Here is a 17,146-nt window from a genome sequence, read left to right as displayed (position 1 = left end):
GAATTTTCCAATTAAAAGTTGAACATTACCATTTTCAGTCATAACTTGAACCACTAAGATCGTACGCTCATCAAGGCCTAGCTTTGGTAGGCCCGCTTAATATCAACGGACGAAAAAGTGCCCACAAGTAACATGAATTAGGTCACAAATATCTGGCCTTTTTTCACCGCGAAACTAAAAGGGTAAAAACGGGAAAAAAAAAGAGCCGCGGGGAATCTTGAGCGAGGGCTTCTATAAAAAAGGGTTCCTCTCGCTCACAGCTTAGAGTTGTGAGAGAGAGAGATTGAAAGAGGGGATTTTTGGGTAGGGTTTTTGTGAGAGATCTCCAATGGCAAAGCCTCGAAAGACGAAGAACGAGGAGCAGAAAACGGAGAATTCAGACGCAGTGGTTCGCCATCAGAAGCTCTGAATCTCCATCGACATGAAAAATCGCAGGATTTACGGGTAATTTAGTCTTACCCTACATCCATTTCCCTATTTCAGGTTCCCTTTTACTATCTTTAATTCTGTCATACATGATTTCAATTTTCTCAAAGTTTTGGGTTTTGTCTTGTTTTCCACATCAAGAGGGTTAGTTCTCCTTTGTGTCGAAGAACACAATTTCCTGGATAGATTTCATGATTCATTTGAAATAGACTACTTATATGTTATTTATACCAAATGGAAAACCAACTTGGCAGCTACTTGGCAACTTCCTCTAAAACTATTTACCCAAGCTATTCTAGAAACCCTAACCCTTATCTTTAAGAATACTATCCAAACTCCAAAAAGCTACAAAATCTAAATTAATTTGTTCCGCCTCAAAGATCCCAATATGCATCAGGTGAGCTAAGCCGATTACGTAACCCAGCACTCATGAGTATTACATCCACAACATATATTGGATCATTGGAAATCTATTGTTTTCTTGTTTCCCATAGTTACTCTATCTAGGGTTAGTTCGAAGATCTTGGTTTGCCTTTTGTTATGATCTCTAGGGAGAGGGATGGTGCTTTGTGCTATTGATTGTGTATTTTTTTAAAAAAAATATTAATACACTGCCAGGGGTCCCGCCTAACCCCTTAAACTAGAAAGAGTGTAGCAACCCCATAAGAGACTTGCTACTACCTACACGACAGTTTAATGCACCCGATATTGGGGCAGATCACATCTCAGGAATATTGAATTGGGGGGAAAACCCATAATTGATTGATATCCAAGCTCGATTAATATCTTTTTGAATGATGAGCTTATTATTAATGGGAAAGGAGAAGCGCCCCCACCGAGGAGGTCAGAGCTACAACTAGAAAACAAAAACAAAAGAGCACCAAGTAAAAATAAAACACAACGAAAATATTAAGGCGGAAGAAAATCAAAGATCTTCAAACTGGCCCGGGTAACTCCTGATCTGGCAAGATGATCCGTCTCGCTATTCGAAGATCTCCAAACATGCTAGAATGTGACTGGAAAGCTGGCTAGCTGATCTTGGTTCTCATCAAATAACCCTGCAGACCTCCTTGGGCGGGGGATACGATTTGTCCATCCACGTAATAACTTCGAGGGAGTCTCCAAGCTCGATTAATATCTTGAATAACAACACCTGAAAAAGGGGCTATTCAAGATATTAATCTAATTTATGACTTACAAAGGCTATGGTCTCTCCCATTGAAAATTCTATCATTTCTTTCCTTACAAATAATCTAGGGTTTTAAGGGAAAAAGTCTCTTCCAAAGACTATCAGGTCTCTTGCGTCCACTTTCCCCCCCATGCCCAAAGAGTCCCAAAAACGATAAATCAATTTTATTGGGATCCGGATAGACACGATATAATCCAAAGAAGTAACTCCATATCCGAGTCGACCTCTGACCATTAATAAACAAATGAGTTGGGTACTCATCATGAAAATTGCAAATGATACAATCAAGAGTATCACATTTATTCTTTACGAGCTATAGTCCCAAGTGAGAATCTTTGATGTGGCCCAAGGACGGAGAAATAGGAGAAAGAGGGGAAAATGGAAGAAGAAGGGGAAGAGAAAGGGAAGAAGAAGAGGAATGGGGGAGAATCTATGTTCTCAATTCATTAATCCGTCATCAAAACTAAAAACCCAAATACATGAGGGCCTTATATAGGCCATTGAAATAACTTGGAAACAAAATAACATGGAAAATAAAAGCCTTAAAAACTAAAACATGGAAATAAAAATCCTGGAAACTAAATAACATGGAAATAAATTCTCAAACTGTCATAACGGACAAATTTGTCTCTTATGGGGCCTACAATCTGCATCAATCTTTCCATGAATGACACCACAAGAAATGTTGTGTGTTGGTGTGGTCTTCAAATTTTTTTTAATATTAAGCAAATTAAACTCATCTAAGAGAGGAAAGGAGGCGTACTTGGTGCCCGCCACTCGGGTTTTGACGGAGGTCTGGTCTTCAGGGAAGAGTTTGGCCATCCCGAAGTCGGCTATTTTAGGAACCCACTGGTCGTCGAGAAGGATATTGCTGGCCTTGATGTCCCGGTGAATGATGCAATTGTGGGAGTCTTCGTGCAGATACAGTAGCCCTCGTGCCACCCCGACCATCAACTCGTACCGCTTCTTCCACTCTAATTCCGCCCGCCTCTCTGCATCTGCATGCCATTCAACTCACTTTATCTTATGACATTTAACTAGATAAACAAGGAGAGAGCATTCCTCCTTCAATCCCATATTCTACAACCCATGTGTTTTACTAATTTGAGCTTGATACTGTTGAAGTATAAATGATCGAATCACACCAACTCTAGTGGCTTAAGCTTTTGGAGTAATTGGTTGTTTCACATGGTATCAGAGCGATTGCCTAACAATAGTTCCTGGGTTCAAAACCCAACAGTCCCCTGACAAATATTAACATCAAGAGCTATTGGACATGTAGGGCCTTCAAGGCCTTGCATTGGAGAATGCTGGCCTTAGCATGGGGCACCACACAAGTTTCTCTGCGCAAAAAAGGAAAGGCCCATGACACGTGCTATCAAGGCAGAAGAATTCTGCACAAGCTCAAGAAGAATGCTCTGATAGTTGGTATCAATTGGTTATCAGGTGGCATATCAAAGCAGGTTGTAAATGCAAGAGCTCAACAAGGAGCTGATATAGTTGGTATTAGAAATGACATTAAATGCCGGCCAGCCTTCACCAGTGCAAGGCCATGAAGGCTCTACACGCCTAACACCTCTTGATGCTTAACTTGTGGATGTAATCTCCAAGTTGTTCAACAGGCTACTAGATTTGATCTTGTCATGCACCGCTTGATACTTTGTTCACGACCACCAAACCTTTCATCAAGCTACTAAGCTTGGACTTGCTGTGACCAACTTGGAAGTCACTCTCGTGATCAGCCTGCATCATGAGTCCATCGAACACCAGGCCGTGAAGCCATGTGCAAAGTTCATGATGATGCCATGCACCCATCCGCCAAGCCAAGTCTTACGATATGACAATTCAAGACACAAACCTATGTCATGAACCAATCCACATGGACCAAAGTCCAGCAAAACAACTCCAACCCTAGGGCCATCCTAGAAAAAGGGGGGCCACATGTGTGGGTGTTGAGGGATAAATGATTAAATAACACTAACTCTAACATCTTATGCTTTTGGACAGTGGCGTAGCCAAGATTTATACATACGGGGGGCAAATCCCTAGCAAATCCCATTTATAATAATATTATAAGCAGAAACCTAGATTTTAAGCAAAAAATTGGATTTTAAGCAAAAAAAAAACTGAATTTTAAGCAATTCACTTTTACGTAGTATAAATTTGTAAAATTATATGCAAAAACTTGGATTTAATCAGCCAAAACTGTGATTTTATAATCTTGGATTAAAAAATCCAGGTTCTAGTTGATAAAATTCAAGATTGAAATTGATTAGGGTTGCACCGTCGGAAATGGAGAGTTGGATTTTCTCGAAATGCGATTAGTGGCAACATCCCCTCTCAGGTTGGAGTCGGTCTATAGAATGGTGGAGAGATTGGCGGTTGTCCGTGAGCGCTCCTTTGAGATTTTACATCGGGAGAGATATTGGGGGTTGAAAGATTGTGATCTCAGGGACGAAGAAAAGATAAAAGGGAGACAAAGGGGTGGGTGAATTTGGTAAGGGGTGCCTAGGAGAAACAAAGGGACGGATATGATAAATAACTTACCAAATCGCAACCCAGCTAGGTACTCTTTTCAGAGATTTTGTACTGTGTAAGCCCTTATAGTCCCTTATTTTTCAAAAAGTGCTGGACGGACCGCAGTATAGGGTGATCCAAACCGTCCATATGAGGGGCCATAATGTAAATAGGTTGTGCTATGGAAATGATTTTTGGGGCACAACCTATTTACCTTATGGCCTTTCCATATGGATGGTTTGGATCATCCTATAGTGTGGTTCGTATGGTACTTTTTGAAAAATAAGGGACTATAAGGGCTTACACCATATAAAATCTCCTCTTTTCAACAATTCAAAACTAACAGCAGTGGTCCCCACATGGAACAATAATATCACTCGATTCCTTCTTTCACTTAACCCCTTTGCCTTTATTTTTGGAGTAGTTACAGGAGTACCTTTGCTAGGTAGCTTTAGCTTTAGCAACATTATCTTTCAAAAAGTGACTTTCCTTTTTTTGGTTTGTTGTTGACCAACTTTATCCCTCAATTTACATTGTGCATAGGTAGCTTTAGCTTTGAGCCTTTCAGCCTTAGAAGAACTTGGCCAACGAGTTGCTTTTTCGGATTTCCTTTTAAAAAGAAGTAACCTTTACCCGGTATTCCACTGCCAAGCTGCCCCCCTTATGCAACACGGTAGCTCCGCCCCTGCTTTTGGAGTAATTGATTGTTACACAGATACCCGATTTCTCGACCATGGAAAAACCAAGTCAATTGTGACTCAGCGAGTTTTTAACTAGAGGTTCTTATAAGTTTTTCTCCGACTGTAAAAAATGCAAGCTATCTATCTTTATCGTTGATAATTTTTATATTAAAAACTAAACAACCTCATTTATTCAAGAAGAAATGACTAGCAAGTCAAGGTGAAAACTCAAATTAAATATCGCCCAGCAAAGTGTTGTAATGGTTTTAGTGGAGGAAATTCCTTGTACAAAGCAAGACTTGTGTTAATATGGGATGGGTATATGTCGAAATGTGACGAGCCGTTCTGTAGAAAAGCCAATGCGAAAAATCCAGTCTAATTACACGCAAAGCAATGAAAGATGCAAACACACAAGCAAAAGATTTCCACATAAGAAAATTTGGCCAGAACTTGCGATAAATGTGAAGAAGAGAACCCAAAACTTTTGAGAAATCAAATGAAGAAAAATTGGCCAAGACGCTCACAAAGAGACCAGTGTACCCCTACCAAATTAGCTGAATATGTAATTCACAAGGGTTGAGTTTTTAGATCCCTTAGCTCTTAGGCCTAGCGATTTGTCGTCCATATGCGTAAGCCTTGGTTTTCCATCTCTCGCATGTTCCGAGTCATGGATTGCTTTGTGCCTGTTATTGTATCTTCTTTATATTTATCAAATAAACCGGTAGGGTTCCTGCCTAACTCTAGCTTACCCATTAAAAATAATCCACAAAGAAAAACACTTCCAAAACGGGATTTAGTTTGGAAAATAAAGACGAAAGTGATATTTGTGAAACAACAATTACTCCAGAAGTTTCTCTGGTGAATTCCGGTCGGAAAAGGAGAGAGAGAGACTTACGGAAAAGGAGCTTATCAAGGCTCTCGTTCGCGACATACTCGTAGACGAGAAGCTTCTCTGCGCCATGTGCGCAGTATCCCAAAAGGCTCACCACGTTCCTGTGCTGCACTTGAGCCAGGAGCCTCGCCTCGTTCATGAACTCATCCTTACCTTGTTTTGAGCTCCTTGACAGCTTCTTTACTGCTATCTCCCTTCCGTCTTTCAGCTTACCCTTTTTAATAATTAGAAGAAGGGTGCCCTCATAAGAATAACAAAAGATGCCTTTTAAAAGTTTTCTGATAGTAGTACTACCATGTTTTAATAATTGCACAAAATCTCACTGTCTTTTATTGTTTAAACAGCTGTCCAAGCTTCTTACACTTCCCAAAAAGTTCACAGAAGCTGATTAAAACAGAAAAGACAACGAGAGTTTGTGCAATTATTAAAACATGGTAGTGCCAGTCTCAATAGCCTTTTAAAAATTTTGATAAAGTATTTTAAAAGCACAACCATGTTTTAATAATTGCACAAATGCAGCTTGTCTTAACTTTTTTAAATGGTTTGTCATTGCATTTTGCGAAGGGTGAAAACCATTGAGAACTCTGGGTTTTGCCCAACGTTTTAAATTTCGGTTTCGGTACCCATTTCGGACCCCATCGAAATCCGAAATTTCGGGCCGAAATTCTGTAATGATTAAAAAATATTATTTAATTAATTTTGAAATTTCGGCCGAAATTTGGTTTTTTGCGAAATCCGGAATTTCGGCAAATTTCGGTTTCGGTCTCGGCCGAAATTTAAAACCATGGTTTTGCCCGAGGGCACTTCTTAAGCATCATTTAATGGCCCTCGGCGTAATGAATTTACACAAAATTCGATGGAAAAATCTAAAAAAGGGTGTAAAAGTATGTGTAAAATCATGTTCCCTAGAGCCGTTAAATGATGCTAAGAAAAACCCCTCTTTTTTTTTTGAAAAGGGCAACAGAATATATATATATATATATATATATATATATATATATATATATATATATAAAAACAGAACCGAGGTGGTCTTGAAGGAACAAAGATAATACAAAGATAGCAGTGCAATAATTCAAAGAGGTAGATAGTCAAAGCACTCAAACGCGGCCCGAAAGACTCCTTTCTTGGCAAGGGTGTCTGCTTCCGCATTGGCTGATCTCCTGACATGGCGAAAAACTATTGAGGAGCCCTTAGCTCTGTCCTCAATTTCCTCTAAGAGAGGCAAAAATCACCAAGGGGGGAGAAGCGTTACCCGAAAGCCAGCGAATAACATTTAAGAAAAACCCCTCTTTAAATGATAATATTTCCCAATATCATTCAAAAAATAAAACTATAAAATTAGTGAGAGAGAGAGAGAGAGTACCTTGTAGACGGGCCCAAAACCGCCCTCCCCAAGTTTATTTTTCTGGTTGAAATCTTGTGTGGCAGCGACAAGGGCTTCCAAAGAGAAAAGCTTCTTCTCACGAGCTCCAATCGTCTCTTCATCCTCCTCTTTCCGTGCGTCTGATACAACAACCTGTTAGAATCAAAGATAACAAAAAAAAAATCCTCGAAAGTAAGTGGGTTTTCTGTTTTACCCTCATCTGAACAGGATTTGAAGAGTTTGATGAATTTGCGGAGAAAATTTCCTGGTTTCGTCATGAACGGGGAAATCCTTTTTTTTTCCTTGGTTGGGTCTGTGCTAGGTAGTGTTTAACCCATGAATTTAAGAAATGGGTTTTCTTTTACTTGTTTTTGTGGGAAAGAAGAGAATGTGAAATGGTTCAACTTCATTATAGAAAACAATGAAACTAATAAATGCAAAAGTAGAATAGAAAGCTAACGGGGGAGAAGGAAAGTGTCCCTAAATTGTGTCCCAATAATACTTAACCATACACGTGTTACCACACAGTAGGAACTATGTATGGCTTTCTCACCGTCAGATCAGTCCTTTTTTGCCGTAAGACTGAAGTAGTCATTGCGGGACCCATTAAAATGGAAAGAAGAATCCTGGGTCCCATCATTTTCATTAAACGAAGAATCGTTGCAGCATCAAATTGGATGTCTTTTGGCCATGTTGCTTTTATAAGACTAGTAAAAAGGCACGTGCAACGCACGTGGGACGAAAGCCATGTTTAGCAACAATGAAAATTTTCTTAACGGAATATTTGTGGGCCCCATTATGTGAAAGTGGCATGTCAATGCCAATTTCAGTCGAAGTATTGACCCACGACCAAAACAACCCCTTGTTCTTGTCTTCGGAATCATATAGAGCACCCTCTGGGCTGGCCCTTCTTGGGGGGCTTAGTCTGTTTGCCTTAGGCATAGGGCTTGAACCCAGGAGATATGGCTTGTTTCATGGCAACGGCCAATGCAACCATCTGGTGATTGTGAGGAGTGAGGACCCCTTGTTCTTGTCTTCGTATGATTACAGAGCACCCTCGGGCTTGCCCTTCTTGGGGGGCTTAGTCTGTTTCCCCTTTGGCTCTTAAGGGTCGGGGTTGTGACAACATCACAGTACTCATGCGGGTTTAAAGCTTTCTACGTTATAAAGCCCGGAGACACCAGTTTTCGGGATATTGTTTCTTGATTTTAGGGACTTCACCCTCATCTCCACTTGGAGACGCTGATTTATCATGAAAATAAATTCCTGACAGCTAAACATGCCCTAAGGATTAGCAAATTTACAAGTTCCAAACAGAAAATTGAAGGATCCAAAATGTAGCATTATATGTCACAATAAACTTTGAATTGGGATCTAGAATTGAAATGCAGATGCAGTGGAGATGCAGTGGATCTGGACCAAGCATCCAAAAACCTAACACCCCAATAGAATATAACATCTTAACACTACCATCAATTTAAAAAAGCATGTCCAAAAATCAATCCTAAATATAAAATATTGCAACATTTTACAGTTAATTAGTCTTAGACCTGAACTTGAAAAATTACGTAGTACTTCACGACATCAAGGGCGCAGTATGAGACAGCAGAAAGTCCAACATAAAAAACCAGATCTGCAGATCTCATCCAAGATCGAGATCTGCTACTAAGGGTGTCAATTTTGGCTCGGGCTCGGAAGCTCGCTCGGCTCGAAAAAAGCTCGGCTCGAGCTCGGCTCGAGCTCGGCTCGAATCCTTAACGAGCCGAGCCGAGCCGGCTTGCCAGGCTCGTTAAGCTTAACGAGCCGAGCCCGATTTAGGCCAGGCTCGGCTCGGCTCGGCTCGGCTCGTTAAAGCTCGTTAATAAAACCCGTATAAAATAATAAAATAATAGTAATAAATATAATATAAATATGATAAAGTAGAAACAGCTGGAAGCGTAATTATCATAAGTAATAACTTTTTTCCGTAATTTCCGTAATTGTCATAACTTCGTAAGTTGGTAAATATTTTGTAATTGTAATAACTTTTTAACATCAATCGGTAATTTTCATTTAAAACTATACACATTAAAGCTATTTCACTTTTTTTCGTAATGATTACTTTTTTTCCTTTTTTTTGCTTTTGCTAGCAGCCTTAGCTGGCCTTTGCATGTGCGCGAATCTCGCAAAAATGATGTTTACATGCCCGAGAAGTCCCGTAGGAAAAGTTTGCTAGCAAATTTCTAATATAACCCAACCAAACAGCGGAGCTCGCGAGCGGCTCGCGAGCCAAGCCGAGCCTGACCGAGCCGAGCCGAGCCTAGTTCGAGCCCGAGCTGAGCCCGAGCCTAACCTTTGAGCTTAACGAGCCGAGCCGAGCCTGGCCAAGCTCGGCTCGGCTCGTTTACACCCCTATCTGCTACTGTTTAATAATCCAAAAGTGTGCCCCATTAGCTCATTCGGATCGATAGATAGGAACCCATTACTCGCAATCAAATCGAATATGTTTGATCTGACAGTTGAACACAAAAAACCAAGCATTCATCCAATGACAATCCTTAAAATCCGGGATCTAATGCAAAATTTATTCTTAAAAGGTAACATTCCATCACCTTATTCATGTCAATTGAAAGCCACCCTTTTCTCATTTCCAACCAGATCCATAAAGAAATCTAGTGTAAATGTCACCGGGTTAAGGATCATATTTCATAGATGTGCAAAATTTATTCTTAAAAGGTAAAATTCCATCACGTTATTCATGTCAATTTAAAGCCACCCTTTTCTCATTTCCAACCAGATCCATAAAGAAATCTAGTTTAAGGATCATATTTCATAGATGTGTATATTTCTAAGGTTGAGTGATTAGTCTATCCATAACTTTGCATACATGAAGCTACCATAAGAAGCATCAACACTTGTGCTAGAAGCCCACACATGAGGGATCCAAAGTCCCTGCTTACAACATTTTTAGTGATCAATAGATTTAGAAAGATCATTTGTAGCATGAGCGCATCGACAAAAGAAGATGAAAACCCGCCATTCCTCCAAGTCGAAAGACAAGCAAAGTGAATAGGAAAAGGAATACCGAAAACATAATAAGCTCCAAGATTGATAAAAGCACACATCTTCTGCGAACTGCATCCTCTAGCAGCACCTAAATGTTCAAAGGCACCAGTTAGAATAGAACAACTTTCAGAAAGATGTAGATGACATCGACTTTTAAGATGCTTGGTGGGGGTTAGATTCTTGACTTCAGTAATTCACATTACAATTTTTTTTTGAAGGGTGTAATTCACATTACAAATGGAAGACAAATTTTCAGAAAGATGAAGGAAATAATGAAGAAAACAGAGTGAGAGTAACTTCACTTCGTTGACATGATGAATGAAAGTAACATACCATCCTCTAATTTTTTTTTTCCTTTTTTAAGATGGATAGCAAAGTCTAGTACTGAAGAAACTATAAAACTCAAATTAAGAGAAATTAAAACTTTCTTTTAAGAGGAAAGAAACCAAAACTTCAAAGATGCTAAAAGCATCCAATCTAAATGGGGAAAGACTATAATTGGTTCCACCAAATGACCAAACCAGAGCATGCCTCGTCTCTAATTTACATGGCCAATGTAACTATCAGTCAAGTCAAGGATCCGAAGGAACTAAGATAACGGTTTGAATCTTAACATTGATTCTATAATATTCGGAACCAAGAACAGCTTAGTTTACTCACATTCTAAAATTTAAAGCTATTTATCAACTTTCATTGCTTGGGCAGCTTTGGCCTTTGTCAATGCCATCAATTTGTTCCTCAATTTTCTCTTCCCAACATGAAAATCGCCCGTACTCTTCTTGTTAGTACCACCAATCTAAACATTAGAAAAAGGACCCAAAAATTGTAAAAGAAATCCAAGCAAAAGAAATCTATTTTAGTTTCAAGTTGATTCTAACATCGATAAAAAAGAAAGATAAGGAATCTGGAGAAAGAATAGACATACCGTACAATATCATTCCAATGCAAGAAAGTGAAATTGCAACAAAAAAGGGACGAAAGAGGCAGCAAAAATGTGTTCATATATGAAATGGAATTCTGTGAAAATATAAAGTTCTTGTGATTCTGCCCCTCACAACATGAATTTTCTTTAGACATCATGTGTATGAAACTGGAATGAATAATATATCATCTCCTAGGTGGGGAAATCCAGCCACAAAAGATATGAATAAAAGCAAACATGAAAGCTCAGTTATAATGCAAAGGTCTCATTCATATGCAACGTAGTCAGTTTTTTTAAACGTTGCTTGGGCAGCTTTGGCCTTTTTCAATGCTGTCAATGTGTTTCTCAATTTTCTCTTCCCAACATGAATTGCCAGTACTCTTCTTGTTAGTACCACCAATCTAAACATCAGAAAAAAGGACCTAAAAATTTTAAAAGAAATCCAAGCAAAAGAAATCTATTTTAGCTCATGTTGATTCTATCACCGATGTTTCATCTATAAAGAACAAAGATAAGGAATCTGGAGAAAGAGCAGACATGCCGTACAATATCATTCCAATGCAGAAAAGTTAAATTGCAACAAAAAGGGGACAAAGAAGAGACCCCAAAAATCTGTACATAAATGAAATGAAATTCTGTAAAAATATAAAGTTCTTGTGATTCTGTCCCTCACAACACGAATTTTCTTAAGACATCATCTGTATGAAACTGGAATGAATAAAATATCACCTCCTATGTGGGGAAATCCAGCCACAAAAGAAATGAATAAAAGCAAACATGAAAGCTCAGTTATAATGCAAAGCTCAGTTTTTTTTATACGTACTCATGAGTGAGGAGAATTGCATACAAAAGTCACTTTTATGCTCTTACCTAAAAGACACTGATTGGACCATACTTGTGCCTCATTTATGTGATCAGATTTCTTAATTCAACTAAAACCACATGAACAGCAAAATGTTTACAATGATATCAAATAAATTGTTGATCACAAAATATATATGTGAAACAGAGAGTGCAACAGTCATGATAAAGACTAAAAAACTGATGTAGTCTTTCTCAGACACAAAGCAGCAATCATTAGACAGAAGCTAACCTAAATTCTTGTCAATCCAGACTTTGGCCAGGTTGTTTGCGACTTAGTCATCATTATACATATTTGGGTCTGACTAATCCTGAACTGACTTAATTTTTATAAGCAGTAGAGCAATCCAGTCACAGTAAAGGCTATTCTTAGACAGGCCTGTTGTATTCGACGAGAAAATTAACAATCTGCAAATATAGGTCCATAGTCCCAAATAAAGATATTTTCCAATTATTCTGTTACTTATGGAGAGAACTAATTACAACTGTAGAACTCTTTATATGGTCCTATCTTTTCAGGAAACTTCTATATTATTTTCCTAGATCAGAAGATTTTTTATAACAAGAAGATGATATGGAACAAGCAACAAAATAAACCAAAACTCAGAAAGTATAGAGAAACATTATCTCATCATGATATTATTTTAGTTAAAGAGACATGCAACACTGAGACTTCCAAAATCAGGCCCGGAAGAACTTAGGATATGATTGCTAATTTTTCAAGGTAGTAGAATTTGTATGACAACATGAAGAGACCATTCAGAGGCACTCGTGAGAGATTAGATGTTGAAATGGAAAAATTACAGGATCAGTATTCAGTCCTCAAAATGGACTAAATAAATTCATTCAATTCATCTGAGGTGGCCGCACTCTCATGCAACAGCCCGCCCACGAAATGCCTTATGCGAAGGTCCCGAACAAATCCCAAAAAATACAGCAAAGAGGTAAAAAATTAGATGGAAGAGGAAAGCTTGAGTTGTGTACTGTTGCTTCTGACATGTTTATTCCAAATCTCAACTTTGTAACTATGCACTCAAGTATGAACGGAAGCCTGTAAACCATATCAAATTTGTAGAGAAGCCTGTAAACCATATCAAATTTGTAACTATGAACTCAAGTATGAACGGAAGCCTTATGTGAAGAGACCATTCAGAGGCACTCGTGAGAGATTAGATGTTGAAATGGAAAAATTACAGGATTAGTCCTAAAAATGGAGTAAATAAATTCATTCAATTCATCTGAGGTGGCCGCACTCTCATGCAACAGCCCGCCCGCGAAATGCCTTATGCGAAGGTCCCGAACAAATCCCAAAAATACAGTAAAGAGGTAAAAAATTAGATGGATGAGGAAAGCTTGAGTTGTGTATGTACTGTTGCTTCTGACATGTTTATTCCAAATCTCAACTTTGTAACTATGCACTCAAGTATGAACGGAAGCCTGTAAACCATATCAAATTTGTAGAGAAGCCTGTAAACCATATCAAATTTGTAACTATGCACTCAAGTATGAACGGAAGCCTGTAAACCATATCAAATTTGTAGAGAAAAGGTGCATTCAAAGGGGTCCTCTTCATGATTCCTGATGCCCATTTTTTGTTTTGTTTTGTGCATTAAAGATGTTTTGTAGGTAGTGTGAACTGTGAAGACTCGTATTAACTCCAAGCTCTCCATCGTGAGAAGAAAGCTACTTTAAGTGGGGGGTTCTTATATGATGAATGCACATAATTTTTTGAGGAAAAATAATGATTTGATAGAAGAACAAATGGGTCCACTTGTTCAACAATCCAAGCCATTTCAATTAGTCCTTTGCTATAGATGGGTCATGTATCAAAATCCACTCACATCGGACAAGACCCCCGTGTTAACGACAGGGAATCTGTGAGCAAATCATCATAAACAATATCTTGAAGTCCAACAATAGCAAGATTGTAAGCAACATGATAGGACAGATGTTCAAAACATACACATGACTCTTACATGCAAATCAAAGTGATAGAAATCTAGGAAGTGTAGAATATAGCCAACATGAACTAATTTGTCTGACATTGAAGAGTAATGCAATTAGACTATTATCTTCTTAGTTAAGATTATATAATGTGAGGGGCACGGCCTTCATGTGTCCATGTGTTTTTATCTCTTATTGACTAAAATCCCTCACTACTTCTAAAATGGAGAAAGCAATAAGAATATTGAAATCCAAAAGGGGTATTAGATGTAAAAGTGGGATAGGTGGATTAATTAATTTTCATGTTAATCTAATGGAAGAATATGGCTTCTATCATAAAAAAAAAAAAAAAAAAAACGTATATGGGGCCCTGCAATATTCAATTTGAACGTTGTTTCACTATATCCTATGGTCACAAATACACAGTTCTTTATATCTGTCGTATATGGCTCCAACAGTAGCTTTAAAAGGAATAATTCATGCATTGGTATCTACTACGATGTAAGTTGGATAGAGCCCTTGGAAATGATGCTTGGATCCAAGATTCTCTCTGGTTTTAGACATCAATACTTCGAATGAGACCCTAAATTCATAAATCTCAGTCCTTTGGACACGTATGTATGATCTATACGATAGTTAATGAGTCCACATTAAAATTTCAAGCATATAGAAACCTTTTTTTTTTTTTTGGTCATATGAAAACAGAGGAACTAATAGGACCAGATACAACTATGGTTTTTATATGTCGCAGTTACACAATGCATGATTTTTGTATGTAACAACAAATGCAGCCATCGTCTTAGTTTTAGTATCAGTTAAAGGCAAAACCATGCATTTGTTTCCAGCATAATATAATTACAAAAATTCAAAAAAATTCAAAAAAAAAATTTGCTAAACTTCAGCTCCGAAACGTGCAAAAGATGTAGATACAGAATCACACCTTCCACCTGTTCTTATTGAAGAAGAATTTAACAATATATACCGCATTTGAAATAAGAAATCACATACAACTGAGTACTATGAAGACAAGAGTAATAAATCGAAAGAATTTTAGAAAGCATTATCTGCTACTCCACCTGTAGACACCCCATTTTTTGGGAACTCGTCCTTGGGCCACGGATCCAGACCACCACTTGTATAAATCCCCAAATCGATTTCCAACTTCCGTAGACCACCACGATAGATCTTCAACTTACATTTTCAAACCCTAATTCTCAAATACAAAAGCCAAAATCCATATAAAATGCCAACAAGCAGAACCCTGATTTCGACCAAACAAAAAAGAAAAACGAAGTGCCTAATCTGAATCTCCACCTATAGAGAAGTTGTGCGAGTCGCTCCTTTCGATTGAAGTTTAATCGAACACAGAGAAGAAACGATTCTTGGAACCTATGGTAGAGCATTCCGCCGTTGCTCCAACTTTCAATCCCTAAAATTTAAACGATAAAAGTAGAAAAAACGAAAAAACGAAAAAAGAAAAATCCCACCATGCAAAAGGAATACGACACCTTGCAAAAAAAAGCAGAAGAGGAAAACACATTTACGGAGAGAGACGTGGCAAATGGATATCAAGGGCAAACCAACAGCTGTCCGTTTCAGGGTGGCGAGTTTATTTTTTTTAATGGATTTTTGTTTTTTACGCTAAACAGGAAATGAGGAGATGACGCAGATGAAAACGACGCATGGCTTGGAGTAAGATAGGAATTGAAATGTCGAAAATGGCCCTACAAAAAAGGACATGAGAGGAAGATTTGGCAGCACAGGGGTATGGAATTTTAGCAAAAGTTGGTTGACGAAATTTCACGGCTTTAGGCTTTTAGAATAGTAAGGATTGATTAATTGTGGAAAAATGAGGCATCTAATACAGACAATTACACTTACATGTGGTGTGTGGAGATCTATCTTTGTAAGGTTTGTAAAAATAAATTCAGGTAAAACTTTTCCTGCAGAAACCCTAACCTGGAAATAATAATTCTTTAGATTGCAGGATTTTTTTTTTTTTTTTTTTTTGGAAAAGTTTAGAAAGGAAAACTTTTCCTTGGGACACGTAGCAAACAACAGTGTATCAATGGGGCTGATGTACTTTACAACACAACGATTCAATGGGCTGATTGACACGTACACTGCTGCTGGGTGTCCCAAGTAATCAAAAGGGGCGATATATCACTTAACCACTATTATAATTTGTAGGATCCACTACTGGACCTATTATATATGGGCGGTTGGCTCTATTAATTTTTTCTGGTAAAAGATTTTCCTCCGGAAATGTATTTTCTGCAATCCAAACAAAGGCCTCTAGGCAGGGGCGATGGCACATGAAAGGGAAGGGGGACAATTGCCCCCCTTAAGTTTTTGGAAAAAAATATATATGAGGAAGTCTAGCGTTTCGGGACTCTATTGGCCAATAGGGAAGGAGGACAATATGAAGCTATTCGGAACTCTATTGACCATAATGTGCCTTGTTGGCTTTCCCTTCTAAAACTACAATTAATACATCGGCAAAAAAATCGCCCATCTCCTCTTGACGCTAAAACTGACAGGCCGGCATTGATTTTGAAATAAATCTTTCTCTTAAATACCATCAATAGAATCCTAAATAGTCGGCATTTTCCTCACAATCCAAACCGTTGATTTGTTGCGCCCTTGCCCATAAAATCATCTCCATTAGATGATCCTAACTCTTCAATCTATAGATATTTCTAAATGTAATTTATCTACATATTAGAGGGTTAGGATAATCCTATGGAGATGATTTTTTCACCTATGATTCCTAAATCAAAGTGTATTAATAGACACACGCAGAATCTAATATTTGCACTCCATTTAATTGAAAGGTCTCAGATCCCTTGAGAGACATCTTTCAGAGAGGGAGATTATATGATGGCCGGTCATGTATGAGGGTGTAGCCCAGGCCCACATTATTTGGGTGATCCAAACCGTTCATTTGTTGGGCCCTAATGTATATAAGATGTGCCCCAAAATATCGTCTCCATTGGATGATCCTAACCCTCCAATTTATGGAGGTTTAAAATTGACGGTACAATATAGAAATCTGCACATAACAGAGTGAGAGGGTTCGGATGAACAGTATGGAGAATTTTTTCAACAAGTTGACATGTGATAACATAGAAGTCTCAAGTAACTATATTTACTCCCTCAATGCCAGTCAAAAATAACGCTATAACGAGAAAGGTTCATTAAAGAATGGAGCATGGCCGACTATTTTGATCGGTTTTTTTGCCGATGTATTAATCGTAGTTAGAGAAGGGCAAACCAACAAAGCGTATTATGGCCAATAGAATCC

General features: G+C 38.3%; 1 protein-coding gene and 2 long non-coding RNA genes across 4 annotated transcripts; 1 reads left to right on the top strand and 2 right to left on the bottom strand.

Annotated features, from left to right (window-relative positions):
* Nucleotides 1–242: 242 nt before the first annotated feature.
* Nucleotides 243–2,802, top strand: LOC143881717 (uncharacterized). The gene is made up of 2 exons (XR_013252012.1): nucleotides 243–444; nucleotides 2,422–2,802. It is a non-coding gene; the product is annotated as an uncharacterized LOC143881717 (long non-coding RNA).
* On the bottom strand, nucleotides 2,035–7,527 carry LOC143881716 (cysteine-rich receptor-like protein kinase 43). The gene is made up of 4 exons (XM_077384966.1): nucleotides 7,285–7,527; nucleotides 7,071–7,210; nucleotides 5,708–5,918; nucleotides 2,035–2,613 (listed from the first exon to the last, which is right to left on the bottom strand). Exons 1-4 carry the CDS (start codon nucleotides 7,346–7,348, stop codon nucleotides 2,225–2,227), a joined length of 804 nt encoding a protein of 267 aa, XP_077241081.1. The 5' UTR covers nucleotides 7,349–7,527; the 3' UTR covers nucleotides 2,035–2,224.
* A 2,283-nt stretch (nucleotides 7,528–9,810) lies between these two features.
* LOC143881715 (uncharacterized) lies at nucleotides 9,811–15,344 on the bottom strand. Of its 2 annotated transcripts, XR_013252011.1 has the most exons (4): nucleotides 15,157–15,344; nucleotides 14,919–15,049; nucleotides 10,776–10,911; nucleotides 9,811–10,203 (listed from the first exon to the last, which is right to left on the bottom strand). It is a non-coding gene; the product is annotated as an uncharacterized LOC143881715 (long non-coding RNA). The 2 variants fall into 2 exon arrangements; XR_013252010.1 differs by having other exon boundaries at nucleotides 14,919–15,344.
* Between the last annotated feature and the right edge of the window lie 1,802 nt (nucleotides 15,345–17,146).

The sequence above is a fragment of the Tasmannia lanceolata genome, unplaced genomic scaffold (assembly GCF_043159265.1).
Source record: "Tasmannia lanceolata isolate RefF3 unplaced genomic scaffold, GAP_Taslan_0.1 ptg000007l, whole genome shotgun sequence".
NCBI lineage: Eukaryota > Viridiplantae > Streptophyta > Magnoliopsida > Canellales > Winteraceae > Tasmannia > Tasmannia lanceolata.
The sequence above is the reverse complement of the archived record's forward strand: the minus strand, read 5'-3'. Positions and strand labels throughout refer to the sequence as shown.